We start from the raw sequence: 19,942 nt of genomic DNA, 5'->3' as shown, positions 1-19,942 counted from the left end.
CTGGAAGCTTAAATTTTACTGAAATAGGAGGAACCCCATTCCCTCCCTGAAGCTGTCCTCTGTAATGTACATTTTCCCTTTCCTTCTTTAAATGTCCTGGAGTTACAGCAAATGCCTTTTGTATTAGTGGTTATAAGAAGATATGACTATTCTGATCCTTGAAATCCAGCGGTAAGAATTCATTCGATTCTAGTTCATGTGTTGCAAACCCAGCTATTAAAAATCGTACAGCCAACCTTTCTTACTGATGTTTGTTTGGTCTCTTGTTTCATTACTGAGAAGCTCACTTCTCCTAGTAGCTGTCACTCTCGGAGTAATACCAGTTAAGCCTTAAAAAAAATTTGTCACCTTGACATTTCAGGTCATGAGAACAGGTTTAGATTTACTTTTTTGTCTATGTCACTAAACCTGAAGGGACAATCTATAATTTCTATAAAGTCTAAAGTATTAAATATTTTAGGGTACTGGCTTACATTATTAATGGCAGGCATGTCAGCAAGGTGTGATTCATGGGAATTTGGGCTTTTAAGAGTTGAATGGTGTGTGTGTGTGTGGTTTTTATCATTTCCTTGCCAGTAACATTTAATTGGAGCACCCCCTTATTGATATACAAAGGAACATTTTTGTCAGGGAATAATCTTTAAAAACAAAGCAGGGTTAAATAGTTTCTGGCTTCACTGAAGTAAAAGCACAGTGTTTGCGTAGGTAAAATATACCCCAAATTTAGATGTTAGTTGAAATTCTTATGTAGTAGTAGATAATGAGCTCATTGAAATGAAGCTCACCAAAGAAGTGATGGTGAAGACTGTCAGGTGTGCGTTCACATGCATGTGCACACACACACACACGTGTCTATGTTCATTTCAATATAGACACATGGCATGTTATAATTAACAGAGACTTCCAAAATTTGTGGTCAAATACAAATTTTGGTATTAATGACGAAAGCCACTAGTAAAACCATTTCATTTTTAGTGTTACTAGTCTCAGCTTTTGTCCTAATAAATTTGGTTGTTTTTAATAATTTAAAAGCCCAGTTTTTATCAAGGATCTATTTTGATAGCCAAGCACTGTGCTGCATGCTTTACATGTACCATTTTCATTTAATCTGGATGGCAACTCTAGAAGTAGATACCATTACTGAACAATTTCACAGTTGAGGAAATTGAGACCGAGAGAGATTTAACAACTTGTTCAACATCATGAAGCTCTAAGAATCAGAGATGAAATTGGAGCTCAAATTTGTCTATTAGCAAACCTTGAGTATCACATTCCTACTCGTGCTAAATTTCTAATGGAAGGCCGTCTCTCCTACTCATAGAATGATGACCAACTAAGATACCTTGCTATGAACGGAATGTATCTAGCTCCCCAAAATCCCTATGGTGAAGCCCTAATCCCTAATGAGACAGTATTTGGAGGTGGGACCTCTGGGAGAGTTATATTAAGTCGTCAGGGTGGGGACCTCATAATGTGATTAATGCCCTTATAACAAGGGGAAGAGATATGAGTTTTCTTTATTGTCCTCTGTTGTGCACAAACCAAGGAAAGGCCGTGGAAGGACACAGTGAGCAGACGGTCATCGGGCAACCAAGATGAGAGCCCTCACCAGACACTGAATATGCCAGTACCTTGACCTCGGACTTGCCAGTTATTAGAACTGTAAGAAATAAATGTTTGTCGTTTAAGTCCCCAGTCTGTGCTATTTTATTACAGTAGCTCAAACAGACGAAGGCAGACCTTGTAGATAAATTACATCACCCTCATTTAAAATATGAGCAAATTAAGCCCTGGAGGCTGTGGTTTGGGCAAAGTTATACAATCAGTTGCCATTTGTACTATTCTTGGGTGTCATTGCGCCTGTTATATCTCTAGAATTGTCAATGAAACAGCTCTTCTCACCTCTCCACGCACCCACAGGAGGGAAAAGGGTTGGGGAGTCTAATTTGAAGGTAACACTATGAGTACTAAGAGCTTCATCTGGTAAGATGCACACACATTGAGCCTTCAAACAAGTGCAAGATCCTGGTGAAACCACAAAGAAACACAGGCTACAACCCTGTATGCTGTTCAATCAAAATGACTCATGGGAAAGAAACCTAAAGAACTCAAGACTCACCACGGATATGTGGCCAAAAAAGGCTCCTGATTGTGAAAATGTCCAAGATGTCCAGGTTCCATTTCACCATCCTCCCTAGCCTAGCTTCTTCCCTCTCTTCCTCCCTCTGAAATCCGCACATAACCAAACTCTCTCTATATAACCTTGTGTCATTCTGAGAAGTCAGTGTGCACCAGAAGAATGGGAGCTTTGGGTCCCATTTGATCCCGTTCAAGAATAGTTTAGAGTCAATCTCCTAAAGTGGCCCCTTTGTAACTTCTTAATTTTCATTGCTACTTGGTGAACACTAGAGCATGGTTAGATCAAAGAGGGTCAATCAAATGAGACTTTGGCCCAAGATACCCATTGTTGCAATAATCCTTGCTAGAATGTAATACAATGCATTAATCCTCCTGGCACATCTTCCCAATTTACCCCAAATTTAAATGCCCAACAGTCATGGAAACTTGGATGTGAGTGTAGCAGCGATCACTTGAAAAGTCACTCCTCCATTGTTGAATCTTATTAAGATGAATCTTGAAGAAATAACCATAGTCATTATTGCTGTGTGTGCTGAATGCTTTGGGGGCTGAACAATGAATGGAGCTTAAAGAAAAGAAGAAAAAAAAACAGCAATGGAAAAATATAAAACTTAGTGAGATGAAGACAGAAAGCAGTACATATGTTATCACAGAAGGCCCTAAGCTCAGAAAACAAAGCTGTAGCAAACTGCTATCTTAAAAAGCCAGGTCTCTGGGAACCATAATATCCTGATTATACATAGGGACTTTTGTGAATATGTATTTCCAATGTTTCCCATATCAGAACAAATAATGTAAAGAAAGATCCCACACACAATGCACTTGTAGCTATAAAAGATGGGTTGATTTTTCTACTATTGAGTATAAATTTTATAATATATAGTCACAGAACCAAGTTAAGAATGGCAGACTGGTCACGACAGCTTGAAGTTTAGGGGCTCAATACTCAAATCGATGGTAACAAAATCTGTGCAAGAAACATAAGGACGAGTTATTCAGAAACTTCAGAAGCCATGAAATCCTTTGACACCAGGGGCTGGCTCATTTCCAAATACGGACAATCTAACCCACCCCACCTCCAAAGTAGATCACACTGCACATGAAGAAATGATTACTAAATAGTGAAGACCTTAAATGATTGTTTCTGAGAGCTCAGAAAAGAAAATGCACGGTGTGTGTCCTATAACCACCACTCTCCGTGTCTCCCTCTCTGCTGAATGAAATCGGCAGTCGTCAGCCTGGCTGCAAAAGCACACTGGGCTGCATCTTCAGTGCTGATGACATCACTGCCCGGGAATAGAACAAGATGGCAAAGCCAAATTCTAGCAAGCATTACACCCTTTTCCTAATTTGCGTTGACTGAAGCAGAAGGTCCTGACTTGGGCTGAATTTGCTTCTTCACCTGCCATCCTTATTTCAGTTAAGGACCGGGACGTCCCCTGAGTCAATTAAGCTGAAACCTGGGAATCACGTAGACTCCTCTCTATCCTCTTGCACTAAATCCTGCTAATTCTGACTGCTTAGCAAATCTGACATAAAAGCGTAAATCAGAGAATTCCCCAGAAGCAGCACTCTCCTACATTTGCATGATGAACTATTAAACATGCTTCAAAATTCAGATGCTCTCATTTTTTCTCTGAACCACTCAAATTTAATCACTCTCTCCTACCTTCTACCACCATTCCACCCAAGAAATACCTGCACTGTTGTACTTGTATTGGAACAGTCTGTTTATATGCCCGTGACCGTGGTCAGCGGTGTGCTCCCTGACGATAGGTACCCTATTCCTACTTCAACGCCGGCCACACAGTAGGAATTCAGTAAATCTTTGCTAAATGAGAGGGAGCCAGAAAGAAGACAACAGCCATCACTGGAATCTAAAGGATGACTAGGATGGACTTCATCTAGTTGTGACAGTGTTATCAAAACAGAAAAAGGTCTCAAGTATTGCTCTTTGAAACGTTAGAGTAATGTCTTAAGAAACCAAAGACAAACTGAGACATGAATTCCAAGACTAGAGATGAACAGGGTTTCAGGGATCAGGACCCATATTTCATGGCAGTGGACTTTGGACCCGGGTGGGGGTGGGGATTGTATGTGTGTGTGTGTGTGTGTGTGCATGTGTGTGTGATTGTGTGTGCGTGTCTTACAGGAGCAGAAAAGCCAAAATTATTTACAAGGATTTGTTTTCAGCCCCAGTAAATTGTAGCAGCCTCCCCCACTGGCTTGTTGGCCTAGTCATCAAATGTTTGCTTGAATCAAACACTCATGAACCCAGAAAGTTACAAAATGACTGTACCCAGGCCTACAGCCTAAGAGGCAGATATGGATTCCAAGCAAAACAGGGAGGATAAAAAAGGTGGTGCCCATTCATCTGACCACTTGCTTTTCCAAGAAGCCAATCCATCCTCAATCAATCATTTTAATGATTTCTTTATTCCTTAGGAGAATCTCCTGATCTTCCAATTACTAAACCTGCAGCACAAATCTATCATTAGTATATTCACAGAATATTCCTCAAAAGTTAAAAACTTTGTTACACAATTATAAAATATGTGCTACATTAAATTTTTATAAGAGGATTAAAAGAATTCACTGGAGAGAACTGTTACATCATCCAAGTTTCTACCCAAAAGTACTTGAGAAGAAAAAAACAAAACTATGGCTATTGTTATTTCAATAAAAGAAATAATGGAATGAGCCCAACCCTTTTATAGATAACAAAGATATCTTGGAATGCTCGTAAAACTGGAAGCGTGGATTAGAATCAGTTTAATTTCAGTTGACTGCAACTTCACTTCTGCCCTTCAATTCCTGGGCAGGCGAATCACCTTGTAGCAACAGTTTAACGTCATATACCCCAAAGATCAGAAGTGGACGAGCACAGTCACTGAATTTCAAAATTAGAAAATATTGGGTCTGATTTAATCCAACCCCTTCATTCAGGGGCATGAGGACCCTGCGGCCCAGAGAAGTGACACGGCTTGGCAAAGGGTTCTCAGCTGGAGTCCAGGTCCAGAATCAGAGTCAGACCCTTCACGCCTGGTCCAGCATCCTCACTGCAAGAACTCAGACCACATGAGCCACCCCTGGGCAAAGCCAGTCCTCATGGTGTCTCTGGCCCACGAGATATTACACCGACCAAGAAACAGATAGAATCAAAGTCTCCCTTCCTGACATCAGACGCTGGGCTGCTAAGGCCTCCTCTGGCCTTATCCTCCAGGGTACACGGCAGCATGTGGACAGGAGATGGGAGGATTCCAGGGACCCTCACAATTTCTAAAAGCAAATAACTCTGCAAATCTCGAGGCAACAGTATTTGGCAAAAAAAACAACAACAACCTATCAACCTCCATCTTCTGTGTTAATTAAAGCTTTTAGGATCAGGAATCTACGTGGACACATTTCCATTCGTTTTCCAAGCTCTACTATACGGACTAAAGCCAGTTCTTAAAAGACTGACTATTGGTGGATTTTTCCTCCTGGGAAGTAGAAATAAACACCACTAATTTCCCCCTTTTCCTCCAATGGATAAATTGTCTTCTGCAAACTCACAGAACATGATTCTATTAATCTGCAGGGTAAACCACAAAGGTGCTGATTGTTTTATTTTTCAGGGTAAGAATAATATTTTTAAAAATCTAAACTGAGACATCTAATTGAATCCTGTTTATCATTATGACCTGTGATAGGCTATTTCATTTTTCTTGGCCTTGTTTTTCATTTCTCTTAAATTATACAGGCAGTGGGCAAAAATTCTAAACAGAAGCTACCACCTAAGAATAAAATTTCTAACTCTTCGATGTCATTCACACATCAATCAGATTCATTTAATTAAAAATGTTAATGGAATTTTTAACCTGAATATTAAAATGCTCAGGCCTTGTGTGTTCTTATATTCTATTCTGTGACCTGGCTACAAAATTCAAGGTTGAGATGTGATTATTTATATAAATAATTCTTAAGAAATTGTTTCACTCAGAACAATGGAGAGAGAGAGATGGCTTTGGTATGGTGTATAAAATATTTTCCACTCTCTTTACTAATGTTTCTGTATGTTTTTGGTTCTATTAATTTAGAATAAATGAGTAAAGTCTTCACAAAAGAGCTACATTACCTTGAGTTTTTAAGGGGGAAAAGATCTCCATTTCTAATCTAAAATCAGCTCCTTCATACTTTACAAAAAGTATGTATTCATGATGTCAGGTGTTTGAGACAGCAACTAAAGAAATAGTTTTGCTTTTTTGAATAGACAATAGCATTTCTGTAAAGTAGCCATTCAAGCTCAGCATAGAAGGAGGGATTTTTATCAAATAACAGAATTAACTGACTCACATAAATACACAGGCTCTGGAGGGCCAGGGTCCAGATTCCAATCTTGGGTACCTCTTCTGATCTGTATGACCTCGGGGAAACCGTTTAGTGGTACTGTAGCTTTCTCATCTCTGAGATGAGAGTGACAAACGTATGTACACAGGACAGGACTGTGACGTATGAAAATGGAGGCGAAGGGCTGAGGTGTTGCTGCATCACAGAAGACATGATCTTAGCTATCAGTGGAGATATGGTCTTTGAAACTGTACTTCCATGTATTTTGAAGCAGTTTAAAACATACATGGGTCTCATTTCTGTCATTCCTCATGACCCACGAGTCTGTCACCTGCTCCCTGTCAGCACACCCAGTCCCTCATCCTCTGTATTGCACAGAAAAGCACCATTTAAGAGAATAACGATATTCACATATGCTCTTCGATAAAAAAAGTTCTTTGCTGCAAAATAGAACGAGGCCAGGAGATAGGTGCCCAAGGAGGCGGGTGCCAGTTCTCTGGGTTGGTAGGTTAAGGAAGCTGCCTCTTCTTGTCACGGTTCCCATTATCACACAATCTACTTTGCCCTCTCTTCCAAGGAAACCTTCCCAGTCCCAAGTCGAGGTGGCCTCTTTAATAACCTCATTTCTGGTGATCTGGGATACACTCAGATTTCTCTAATGTTGCAATTGTTCCCAAGCCTCATATGTTTAGAATTCCCACCACCACCACTCTTCTGGAAAACAGTCAAGTCACAGAAAGAGTAAAATTGCACGAACACACACACGTGCACACTTGTCTACGGAGTGAAGCCACAAGAAACGTCCCCTCCTGACTTCTCAGCCGCTCTCCACCACCACAAATTATGTGCACCCCAGATCTCCTCAGGCCGCCAGACCCACATGGACGACTCAGCCAGGACCTGACGTGCATAAGCCTTGCCCTCCATGTCCGTCTTTCACTCCAGCCTGGGCCTTTCCCTTCCAGACACGGTGCCAGCAGCAAGCTCTGAAGCTTTATTGCTGACCATCACACACGCACTTCTTCTCATTCACCACTTTCTTAATCTCAGCGCATCCTGTTCCACCTCCTGAAGACTCGCAGCCCTTGGACAGCACAATCTTTCCTCAATCCGCCAGCATCTTTCTGGCCATGGGTCCTTCCCAGAGAAAGCACAGCCCATCCTGTAATCCTCCTCCCACCGCTGGAGGTGAAAGGCAAGGTTGGGCTTCCTGGTGCCTTCCAGAAACTCTGCACACAAAACCCCATCTTAGCCCAGTCTCACCATTTCACAGCTCTGCACTTCCTCCTCAGCCCTGTTGGGTAAAATTGCAGTCACAAAGCCATGGGGACTGGGGCCATCCTTGCTCCTGCCTCAGGAGGGCACTTGATCATACCCAATGTCTCTGGGGTCAGCTTCCTCTCCAAAAGCTCTCAGCAGCTCAGCGTCATTTTGAACGCTGTCCTCAGACTCCTTTCCCCACACTGCACCTTCTTTGTCTCAGCAGATGACCATACTACCTACCTGTCTGAGAAACAGGCGGTCTTTTGCAAGGGGGCCCTTCAGTTTATTCTCCCAGAGTGGCATATGCAGCCATCTCACATATGCCACCCTCTCCTCCCACCTGCTCATCTCAGGGACACCAGGTCCCCCTGTGCAAAGCAAACCTTTCCCCTGTGTGCTCAGATCTATTTCTGCATTCTCAGGGGCATCAAGCTGTCCTTTCCCACCTGCTCTTCAATCTTCTAACTTCTTCTGAGTCTTTCTTCTCAGCACTTGCCCATGCCTACCTCTACCATTAAAACAAACAGGAACCTTTTTCAATTCCACACACCGCCCTTCTAGATTCTGCCCTCATTTAACTGTGTCCTCTTTCAGCCAACATTTGCGAACTTACATTCTGAGCCCGCTTCTGCCTATCCCAGCCATTCTTAGCTCACTGCAATCGTGTCTATCCACCCAACCCCCATATTGCCAAATCCAGGGAGTACACTTCGGCTTTTTCTCATCTACTCTTGACATGGCATCTGGCACTGTTCGCCACTTGCTCCTCCTCCCTGAAGTTCTTCCTCACCTCATCTGACCCCTCTTTCTTTCACTGGTCATGCTCCTTTCTGCCGTCTCTTCAAGTTTCTCTGTGTTCCTCAAACTGCTGCTCATCTCACCCGAATCACTTTTCTTGCAGACGCTGGTTTCAACTACCAGATCTACCAGATATAAATCTCCAGCTCAGATTTCTATCCTGAACTCTAGACTCCCAAATCCAGTTGCTTACTGGCCACATCCGCTTAGATCCCCCAGAAACTCTGCAAAAAGAAAATGATCAAAAGGAACTTACCATCTTCTCACTTGCCTGTCAATCAGCCTCTGTTGGCCCCTCTCTGTTAGTCGCCCCACCTCTGCCCTACCTCTATTGAATCTATGACCATCTTATGATTAACCACTTTTAATATTCTAATATTCTAACAGCTGCCCCTCCAGTCTTAATGTAGGCCTAAACACATGCCTGGATTATTGGAACATCTTTCTTATCTTCCCCTGAATGGCCCTCCTACTCCCTCCCCTTCAACTTCCCCTGGCTATCTAGGCCCTTACTTCAATATCAAGCTAACCAATCAGGTGCAGACCACTGTAGGGGCTCCCCAAGCTTTCAGGTTGGTCCCACTGCCAGGTTCTACCTTAGCAGCCCTCTCGATGATAAGGCCCTGTTTCCAACAAGTATCTTTTTTGCTCTTGCCACACCAAGTTACATATGACTCCTAAAAATATTACATGTTTTCATGTGTTGACAAGTCAGGTCCCCCTCCTGCTCTTTTTTAAAAGTGAGCTCAAGATTTCTTCCTCCCATAGACTTTACTGACCCTAAGTATGATTAACCTTCCCCCATCTGCTCTCCCATATATTTCCCTCTTGGAACTTTCCATGTTGTAATTGAATTGCATATTTCCCTGTCTCTCACCAGCAGCTCGGCAACCCTTTTCTGCAGATAGTCAATATTTTAGGCTATGTGACGTTATGGTCTCTCAAAGGTTGCAACTACTTATTGACAACACATGAATGGATATGTCTGTATTCCAATAAAATTTGACTTACGGGCGCTAAAATTTATATTTGTTGTAATTTTTATATGTTGCAAAATAATACTCCTCTTTTGATGTTTTCTAACCATTTCAAAATGTAAATGCTATAGTTGCATCATGGGCTGTACCAGATATCCCTGTGCCTTTCACATCTCCACCCTGCACCTCAGGCTTTGGACAAAGTAAACACTCAATGACTGTTAGCCCAATAGATGACTGACACCTCTTTGGCTAAACTGCCTCCAATCGAGGCAGATGGCTGAGAGAATCACACTGCTCCCTATGAAGGAAATGGAAGTCAACAATAAGAATATATTTGGTCTGCTGCTTTGCTAATTATGCCAGCATTTCTCTGACAGAACTTGAACTTTACAAGGTCAAATGAAAGGAAGGTGTTGGGTTGGGTTTTCTCCCCCAAGGAGGCCTAAAGAGTTAATTAGCTTTCTGAGAGACCGTTTCAGGCACAGCATGCGAGGCAAGTAGCAAAAACAAGTTCCCTTCTATTTAATTTCCTGGGGTTTTAAAGGCAGCAATATCACTAATAACTAACGATGGTAATAATCTTTAGAGAAATTGGTAAACATCAGTAGAATTAAGGCATAGAAAAACTTATAATTTGTATCTCCAGAGTAAAGAGATAATAACGGACTTCTGAAAACATACAAAGGATAAAAATTTGGTTTTCCTCTACGAATTTTGAATTGCGAAGGTCTACTCTGCCTCTCCCTCCAAGGCGCCTGAGGAGAATGTGCTCAGAAATTAGTACCATAAAGGACTCGAGGCTGGGGCTGGTGTTGGAGGATAGAGTCCTGCTTGCATTTCAGGCTGACGAAATTGCATCAGACTCTTTCTGAGTGAAGTTGTGGCATTTCCTGGGGTATGAAGCATGCTAAGATATTCTGAAATCAGGAAATAATGATCTGTGCTACTCTAACAAATGACTCCAAACATGCTAGCAGATCATGCAAATCTGGTAACAGTCATGGCTTCAGGGATGACAGAAGCTGCCAGCATGGCCAATGTCACAACACAGCCCTAAGACTGGCAGGAACTTTGAAGGGAAACCCAGAGGGGCTCTGGGCCAGAGTAGAAGGTTTCTGCCCTGCCTACACTAGCAGGTGGGCCAAGGTCAGTCTCCTAAGTAGCCAAATTGTGACACTTGAGGGATGTAGGTCCCCAGTCAAATTATAAATCAGGAAATGGGAGGTGGCCGATAGTCTTCTTCTGTCAGAGGAAAAATTGTGATATGAAGATTCAACAAGGAAATAAATACTGGGCGAATCAACTTCTCTCGTTATTTTGCCAAACGGTGTTGAAGTTGAGCTTCTTTTTTCACAAGTCTATGATTCATACAGGCTTATCCACATTAGTGCTTCCTATGAAACTCAGAATAAGACAACAGCAACAACACCTCCTAGAAACCGCCTTCCACTGTAACACAGCGCCAACCTGGGCACTTAGGCAGCCTTCTGCACCCCAACTCTGTGGCTGAATGCTGACCTATTGACGTTCAGAGCTCTGCTTTCCTGAGTGATCCCAGTAGCTCAGATCCCAGACTTGGTGGTGGTGCTGATTGGGGTGGGAGGGGGTGGAGTGTGATGGAAGGTTGGATCTGGGCTCCTAATGTTTTGTGATGGAAAAAATAATCTACAGAGATCTGAAGTTTTAGGATTAAACTTGTTGACAATTTCAAATGGGACAGGGCATGTGTGGGGGTGTTGGTGGCTGACAGCTATCATCTTCACTCCCCACAGAGAAAGTATCTTCAATGTGGAAATGGCCCATGTCAGGTCACACTGGTCCTGGCTCTCCTTAGGGAGGGCTAGGAAAGAGCTCACTCTATCAGACATCCGCCAACACCTGCGCAAGCTGGAAAGAGTTCGGTGAACCGGTGAACACGTATGTTCTCTTGGTAATTTTACATTTTCACTTGGAACTATTTGATAATTTTATTTTTATCTATAAATATTTTACAGCTTAAAAAATGCTACCTCTCTACAATGACCCAAGGGCTGCACATTTTGCAAACCTGGCCACCGTTGCTCTTCCAAACACATTCATGTATGTGGTCGATGACCCTGGGCGGCTACGTAAGAACTGGAGGCTTTCCCATGCCCTCCAGCAAGCTCATTTTTTTCTGCTCTAAATTACAGCATATTTCCATTCCAATACTAATTCCTAACTCTTTCAGTAAATATGTTTTTCACCTAAAATAGTTTAAAAAATAGTCAAGTTCTGAATCATGCTGTGAAGAGCCAGAGAGCATGGAAAATTTTAAACAGGAGAGAGTCTAAAAGTCATTTACATTTGCTTGGAATGCATTAGAAATTTTTTCCTTAGTTGATTTACTTCCTTAATTATGCTTTGTTTGTGCTAATTTCTTTATACTTGAAAGCAAGCCACAGGAAGGCAAATAACCTGAAAGCACCATTTTAGAAGGAAACACCCTTGGAATTATATAGATGACTGGTCATCCTTGATGGCAAAAGCTCATATGTGGTAACCGAGACTCTGATTATCCCCAAAATGTCGTCAAACTTCTTCACTTTTCCTCATATAACATCAAAGAATTAGAAAATGTACATTTTAAATTTCATGTCAATAAAGTGTTAAACCATGCGTTCCTTTTAGCTACTTTGCCTGAAGAAAAAAACAGCAAAGCGAAGCAATATAAAAAGTAAGGCAGAAAAATTACCTTAGCTTTTAGCAATGTAAACATACGTCTAATATCATCAGCCTAAGGCCATAGGAATATGTTGTATTTATTTATTGTTCTGAAGTTCTATAATGAAATGTGAATAAAAGTTACCAACTGGGAACTCTAAATAGTTTTCTTGTGTATGACCAAAGTTGCTTTAGCTAGATATATTACCAACTATGAAAAACAGATTTTTCTAAAGGGCTATACTAACAGTAATAAAATTTACATGAGTTTTTAAAATATTATTTAAATTGAAAATGTAAGAAAATGAAAGTATGTTGGAGAGTACGACATTTCTGCAGAAGGAGCATTTTTTTCAGTATTGACTATGATTGGTACAGTGAGGAGAAGACATTTTGGTCTGATCTTCATTCTACTATATCTCAGGTTATTTTTCAAAATTCCCTAATCTCTGCAGCTCTCAAAAGCAAGACAGGATAAACAATCATATTATACTTTATTTCATTATTTCAAAAGAAACCCGAGAAATAGTTTTGGCTCCTGATGGTGTGTGTGTGTGTGTGTGTGTGTGTGTGTGTGTGTGTGTGTGTGTGTCTAGCCTCCAGTCTGCATGCTTGTGCTTTAATTTGAGAAATAAAATAAGGCAGAGAACAAGCAATAGCAGAATCAGTACTTTAGCCGAAGAGCCAAGTGACAGAGAGAAGCAATTTTTCTTAAAGCAATTTCAGGAAGCACTTTCTACACACAAAAAGAGAGACAGACTGAGGAGTGAAATCCCCTCGGATGTTAACAGTGTAACAGAAGACGCTGGTCCTAGAGCGCCTTAATGTGCTGGAGAATGCAGGGTTGTGGGGCAGTGGTCTCCGACCCCAGTCTGGGTGCTTACAGCAAAGATCATCAGTATGTCCCTGCACATCGCGTCTCCGGCATCCCTGAAGACATCAGGCAGGATGAGCTGCGTATACACATGGCCCAGTGTGGCTACTCTTATTTTCTTAGATAAAAACTACCCCACAGGCCTAAATAGTTGTAGAATAGATTTTAAGAAAACCACTCTAGTGGTGTTAAGTATAGTTCAAACTACACAATATAGTTCAAACTACCAATTACAATGTCAAAAAGTGACATCCACATTTGTCAAGATGTGGGGAAACTGGAAATCCCATATATTAGGGGGAGGGTATAACCTGGTAAAGGTTTTTTAGGGTGCCAAATGTAACATGCACTTATTACTCAAACCGTACTTTCCACTTCTCGGAATCCTGCCTACAAAAATACATAACAGGATGTCCTTTGCAACATTGTCCCTAATGGCAAAAATTGAGAAAACCTAAATATCCGCCAGTAGAAGAAAGTTTAAGTAAATAGTATACATCTATTGAGGAAAGAGCTCTAGATCAGACTGTTGAATGAAGAAGACTATTTGTTCAATAATACGTCCTGCTTATATGAAAAATAAAATACGTAAATGTCTCGGTACCCAGATCTAGAGGATATGCATCAAAACGTGGAGAAAGGGCATTTCTGTAAATGGAGTAATGCAACAGAAAGCCCAGTAAAATGGTCTTTTTAAAACTTTATATATTTCACAATTATAAGTACAAAAGGTGTTTTTTATTTGAATATGTATATATTTATGTGGACAATTAAGAAAAATTTCTAAAAGAACAAAAGTAATTAGGTTTTTCAACTTTGTAACCTCAAACAGTTCTTTCCCTTAGTATCTCAGAGAAGACGAAAACATTTTCCAGACATGGATTTGGCATTACTTTATAGTGTTAATAAGAGTAAGTATAAGCACTGCTATCTCTATTTCTGGAATCTCACTCACATAATAGGGTTTTAGTTCTAGCTTGCTGCTTCTACAAGAAACTGAGCTCCCCTCTATTCTACCAGATACCAAAATGACTTGGTAACTACTCTCACTTTTTAGATGCAAGATAATCAAATGACTCCCTGTCCTCACGGCCATCTCTTAGTCCCTCAATCTTTTAGTCACTAATAAGCACATTCCTCTCATGGCCCAAACTTCCTTTGAATCACATGACCAATGGAAGCGAGAGCCTTCCATTTTCTCAACGTGCAAAGCATGGAGGTGGGAACCAGATCCCGCGCCCAGTGCCTTCTGCCCGCATTTGCTCTTCCTTCCTGAGTTTGCTGATCTTCCTGTGCTCACAGTGCAGATCTTAGGAGGGAGCCAACGGGAGGCTCCTTTGGTTATTACTTCTCCCTCAATGACTGCCCCCGGGCTACAGTATCTCAGTGACTTAAATCCATTACATTATTTTCCTGGTGCACAACTATAGTTTAAATGCCGTCTATTTAAATATATAAAAGAGCTCCCCAAATATAAAGTTTTATCTTTTTGTACTTTCATTTGCTTAAGGCATGTCTCCCTCTTATGGCTCTGTATACCTCTTGAGCACCACCCTCACCTTTAGTACCCTTCCTCCTCTTAATCCTATTAAACTCGTTCTCACTTTATTCATCTCTTGTGGAACAGTTTCTTTGTCATTAAGGAAACACAACCTATTTATACAGACAAAGTGAAACTTGTTAATCAAACTCTCATGCATTTATAATTCTGTCATCTCAAAATGTGTCCAATATGGTAGCCAACTAGCCACATGTTTAAGTTAAATTTAAGTTAAATTTAAATTAATTTAAATAAAATTAAGTTTAAAATTCAGTTTCTCATTCTCACTAACTACATTTCAAGTGCTCAATAGCCGAAGGTAGCCAGTGTCTATGACACTGGAAAACACAGATACGCAACATTTTCATCACTACAGAAAGCTCTACCTAAATCCTTGATTTAGGTATTTCAACTACAATAGTACCTACACCCTTGGGACAATTCAAAACTTTAATAGCAAGAAGAAACTTGGGAAAGTTTCCCAAGAAGGATCTTGGGAAATCAGAAAATGCAATAATTAATAACGAATGAAAGCAACAAACCAATACACTGTGTCTGGTTACAAGTAAATAAATTTCCCCAAGTAAATAAATTTTCTACAAATCTTTACATTGCTATTTAACAATCCAATAATAATCTCTTCCTAAGTATTACATACACCTGGCTGGATGATAACATTTTTTGATTCTAGAATAATCTTCTATAGATTTTAAGAATTATTCTTTAAAAGGAGCATTTATGAAGCTGCCAACCTGCTCCTTCTCATTTAGGTATAAACACGTTTGAAAAGCTTAGCCGATCAGGAATGTTTCCAACTAGTTAAAGCCCTCTGAATGGCAAGCCAATATTTCATCCTCCAATGGTGACAAGGAAGCCATCTCCCATTTGCAAAGCATCTATTCATTTATCAGCCTGCTTGGCTCTCACTGGCCCATGAAATCTGCCTGAAACTGTCCCCTCTCTGCACACAACACCCCAGCATTAATCTCTCCCTACTTTATCTAACTACCATCTCCTGTGCATGGTTCCATAACTGTGAAATCCCACTGTATTCCAGTTACCTACTTACATGTCCGTCCTCCCCATATGGGTGGAAGCTCCTTGGGGGCAGGAAAACATCGGATCTATTACAGCCTATGATCCATTTGGCGATTGGAAGCCTGCCTGTATTTGCTTTCTTGACTATGGTAGTTGCCTAATTTCTTGGGGGAAAAAATAAGATTTTTCTCTTGGCCCAAACAGACTAATTAATGAGATTGCTAAGTGAAATCAACAATATTGTTCAATCTGAATTCTTTAATATCTTTCAAAATATACAAATAAATCATTGAGTAATGACATTTAAGTTTGAGCCAAAAGACAATGGAGAGTATTGTCAATATTTACAAGTTAGATAAAGATTCACTCTCCAAAGTGTCTCCAGGAAAATGTCAATTGGTTTTTGTTCCTAAGAAACTTGACTTTATAAAATGGGTAAACACCCAGATTTCAAAAGGGAATCCCAAATATGTCATATATTGTTGAAAAATCATTAGTTCATATATATAATGCTTTCAAAAACAGAATTCTAAAAACCTTGATTAAAAGTATGATATTAACAATCAAAATTTGAGATACAATAACTCAAATGCAAGCTGTGAAATTCAGGAAAATGATTTCCTAGCCAGGAAACATAAGGCCCTTTTTATTGCTATAATAATATCAAGAAAGCCAACTGGAATTGTTTTTCCCTCCAGGTTGGATTGGGAATCCAATGGTTCTTTTGTTTTTCACCTCCCCTTTTAATATCAACGGAATACCACATCTTATAACATTTGAAAATGTTGAAAAACAAAATAAACACTATCTCTGAATTTGCTGAGGAATTTATAGAACAATTTGTGATTCTTCTTTATTTAAAGCGTTACCCTAGAGATTATATTTGCACAGAGATTTAGAATTTCCAATTGCTTACATATGCATTATCACATTTAATGCAAATTGTTCATATACATGATTAGCCCAATTATCCAGGCAACATCTGTTCAGTTTACATATTATTCATGACATTTCCCTTCCTTCTTTTTGCCTTTCTGGCCTGAAATTTGATCATTTTCTTTCTTATTAGTCTTGTACTAGTGACAAAAAGAAAAGAAGATAAGGAGGGGAAATTCAAGCTGATCAAACTTTAAAATTTATAGAGTTCTCTCAGAAAAAAATGACTGAATATTGAAACTGCTAGCCTCATTAAGGCTCTAGTGAGCAGAGGGATTGAGTCAAACTATTTCAATGTTTGTGACTTACTCAAATACACTTAATCTACAACGTGTAATTAATAACATTATTTTATAACCACTGTTTCCGTTCTTTAGGCCTGTGAGCTGGGACTGGTTATTCCCATTTTACAGGTGAGAAAACAGGAATATGGACAGACGGAACTGATGTGTGCAAGCGGAGGCCAGGATTACAGGCTACGTCATTTGAGCCCAGTGGAGTATCATCCCCTGAAGTCAGCAGTTGTCAACTTTACGTGCATCAGAGCCTTGGGGGGGAATGTGAAACACAGGAGGCTGGGGCCAAAGGTTCTGACGCGGCAGGTCTGGGGTGGGGCCTGAGAATGCACATTTCTAAAAAGGAGCCGCAGGCTGCTGCTGCCGGAGGTCCTCAGACCACACTTGGAGAAGCACTGCTTTAAACCATGGCTGCCCCCCTCAGCTCTTTGTACATCCCACTAAACTCTAAACCTCATCACAACAGGGAATGGCTGCTCGGTACAGTGTTGTCCCTCTCCATCCCTACCCCCTATTGCCAACTGGTCACCGTAGTCACTGCAGGACCACGGCATGAATCGGTTTCCATTTCCTCATGGCATTAGGGAAACAAAAGATCAGGCGAAACATGTAAGTAACCTTTAATCGTAGGATTTGTTTAAGCTAAAATGTTTGGCCCTTTTTCTCTTCTAAGCCACTGAATTTAATGTGAAACAAAGAGACACAGGGCAGCAAGGAAAACTGTCCCCAAGCCTCCACCCTTCCAAGGAGCCCTTTGCGCCCTTGCAGAATCTGCGTCACCATGCCATCCATGATGTTAAGACCTCCAGCTGTGGTTCCTCTCAATACTCCGGCACCAGTCAATACTATCCCAGCTTTGTGAAGAGAGACTGATTTGCTCTGATTCCTTAGAAATAAATTTCTGTCCTTATATCGCCCACTCCAAATAATTTCTTCTACAATTCCTTCCTTTGCATTGCAAAATATGTCACTTTACATGGGCATTATGCTGTTAATTTTTTCAGAGTACTTGGGAATACAGATGCTCTGCTTTGTGAGAAAAGTGGCCAGATTGTGATGCCCCAGATAGTTAACTCGTTCGCACGAATGAAGATCGTGCGAAGCCCAACATTCTCTATTACATCCAACTGGTGACAATACGATAGCTGCAAGAAACGGATTACTGACAGTTTGTTAACGTTCAATAGCATGATCTTACCTATGCACACTAGATCCATAAAACCATACATTCCATAGCAGATTTGAAAAAGGACGTCCTTCCTCTGCCACACTGCATAGGGGCTGAAGGCCGACCAGAGGAGCCAGGTCACACTGGCTATTAAGAACAGGGATCCTAGGATTACAGCAATCATCTGAACTTTCTCAACCAGTGTTATAGAAATGCTTTGCCACTAAAAGAAAAACAGAGGCATGTAAGAAAAAGGCGCTGTGTATAATTTTAAAAGGAAAAAAAAAAACATTTTCAGCCCCATGTTTCTCTTCATAATAGTAAGACCCTTTTCCATCTGATTGTACCCCCAAATGAATTTTTCCATTTCATCCAGGCTATAACAAATAGACAAGCAGATAAAGATTAATGCGTTGCCTTAGTGTCATTATTTTCAGTAATTCGCCATTCTGCAAATTTAATCTCATTTTATTCCAGATAACAGTACTGAACGTGAATGGCTGAGGGATATTTAGTACCTGGGAATTACATTCTCATCTTTCACACATGCATGAAATTAAAAACATCCTGAAGAAACATGATGAGGACTCCTCTATTTGGAAATTTATTTTGCTTTAAACATATGTGGCTACTGCAAAAAAGGGAATTTCTTGGTTTTTTTGTGAGAAAATGTGAAAAATAAATAAGTAAATGATATAAGAACATCAGTGAAAAAGTTGCTTAAGGTAAAACACTAGAATAATTATACAGGAACTATCAAATGGTACATTATCAGTTATTGGTATATTTCATATACTCAGCTATCACTGACATTTAATTATCTATAGAGTAATCGATGAAGCCATTTTTGTCAAGATTTAGAATTTGTACCCAAATGGAGAATCTTTGAAACTCACAAACTGTATGCAGCACACACTATTCAGTGGGGAAAGTAATTTGAGAGGATTTACAGTACAAATGTTCAAAACTTTTCAAGGGTGTTATCAACTTGAGAGAATTAATTAGTCATGTTCTCACTTTCACACAATTGCGACAAAAACAAAACTCAAATTGCTATTATGGTTTGCCAGTAAACAATGAAACTCAAAACAACCTGCGCAATCTTTCTGTGTAAAAGAGCTCTGGCTGCTGCAACATATGGCTTGTCAAAAAGAATTCCTCAACAGTTTAAATAACCTTTAAAAACAAACGAGCTTAAACAATCAACGTCCATTAGATGAATCTGGTATTTTCTTAAACTCTTTACTTACCTTCAGTCTGAATATGTACATCCCCAAATGACAAGTCTGTCACTGCCCATAACTTCCCTCTCCCCCTGACTGTCTCTGTCTCTCTCATCATAAACAATTTACATATATAATTTAAGTATGCCTTGGACCATGCATATTCATGGATATGCGTTTAAATTCTACACTTATTAAAGATTAAATATCAAAATGCATTTGAAATATTTTGTTGTCTAAAATCATTTATTTTTATTTTAAAAAACAGAACCAAAGGACCATTTGGTGGGATTCTACAAGAAAGATATTTCTAATTGTTTCAATATGAAGATTCATTTATGGAAAAATGGTGCCTGCTTTTACAATTCTGGATGAATAATTAAACTAGTCAATATTATTTTTTACCATTACAAATCAATCAATGTTGTATTTCAAGCATGTATTTGGATTTGTGTTTTCACTAACTTTATGACATAAATTTAAACACATTAATTTCAAACTGCCAGGCATTTGAATTTTAAACCATTTTAAATTTGGTGTCATCAAACAAGGATGAAGTGTCAGTGTCTGGTTGAGTTTTGATGTTCACTAAGATTTTCTACAAATACAACCACATGGTAAGCCATATAGAAAACTACCTTCCAACTAACATCTATCCTAGATGGGTGCTATCGTG

General features: G+C 40.0%; 1 protein-coding gene across 1 annotated transcript in view; it reads right to left on the bottom strand.

Annotated features, from left to right (window-relative positions):
• Positions 1-19,942, bottom strand: part of MARCHF11 (membrane associated ring-CH-type finger 11) — a gene marked incomplete at its 5' end in the record, with an annotated part of 97,160 nt that overhangs the window by 3,643 nt on the left and 73,575 nt on the right. Inside the window, one exon of the mRNA XM_081053615.1 lies at positions 18,074-18,266. Within this exon, the coding sequence (XP_080909741.1) occupies positions 18,074-18,266 (193 nt within the window). The remainder of the gene's footprint in view (positions 1-18,073; positions 18,267-19,942) is intronic.

This window comes from Rhinolophus hipposideros (genome assembly GCF_964194185.1).
Source record: "Rhinolophus hipposideros genome assembly, chromosome: 7".
NCBI lineage: Eukaryota > Metazoa > Chordata > Mammalia > Chiroptera > Rhinolophidae > Rhinolophus > Rhinolophus hipposideros.
This window is presented reverse-complemented; position numbering and strand designations above follow the sequence as displayed.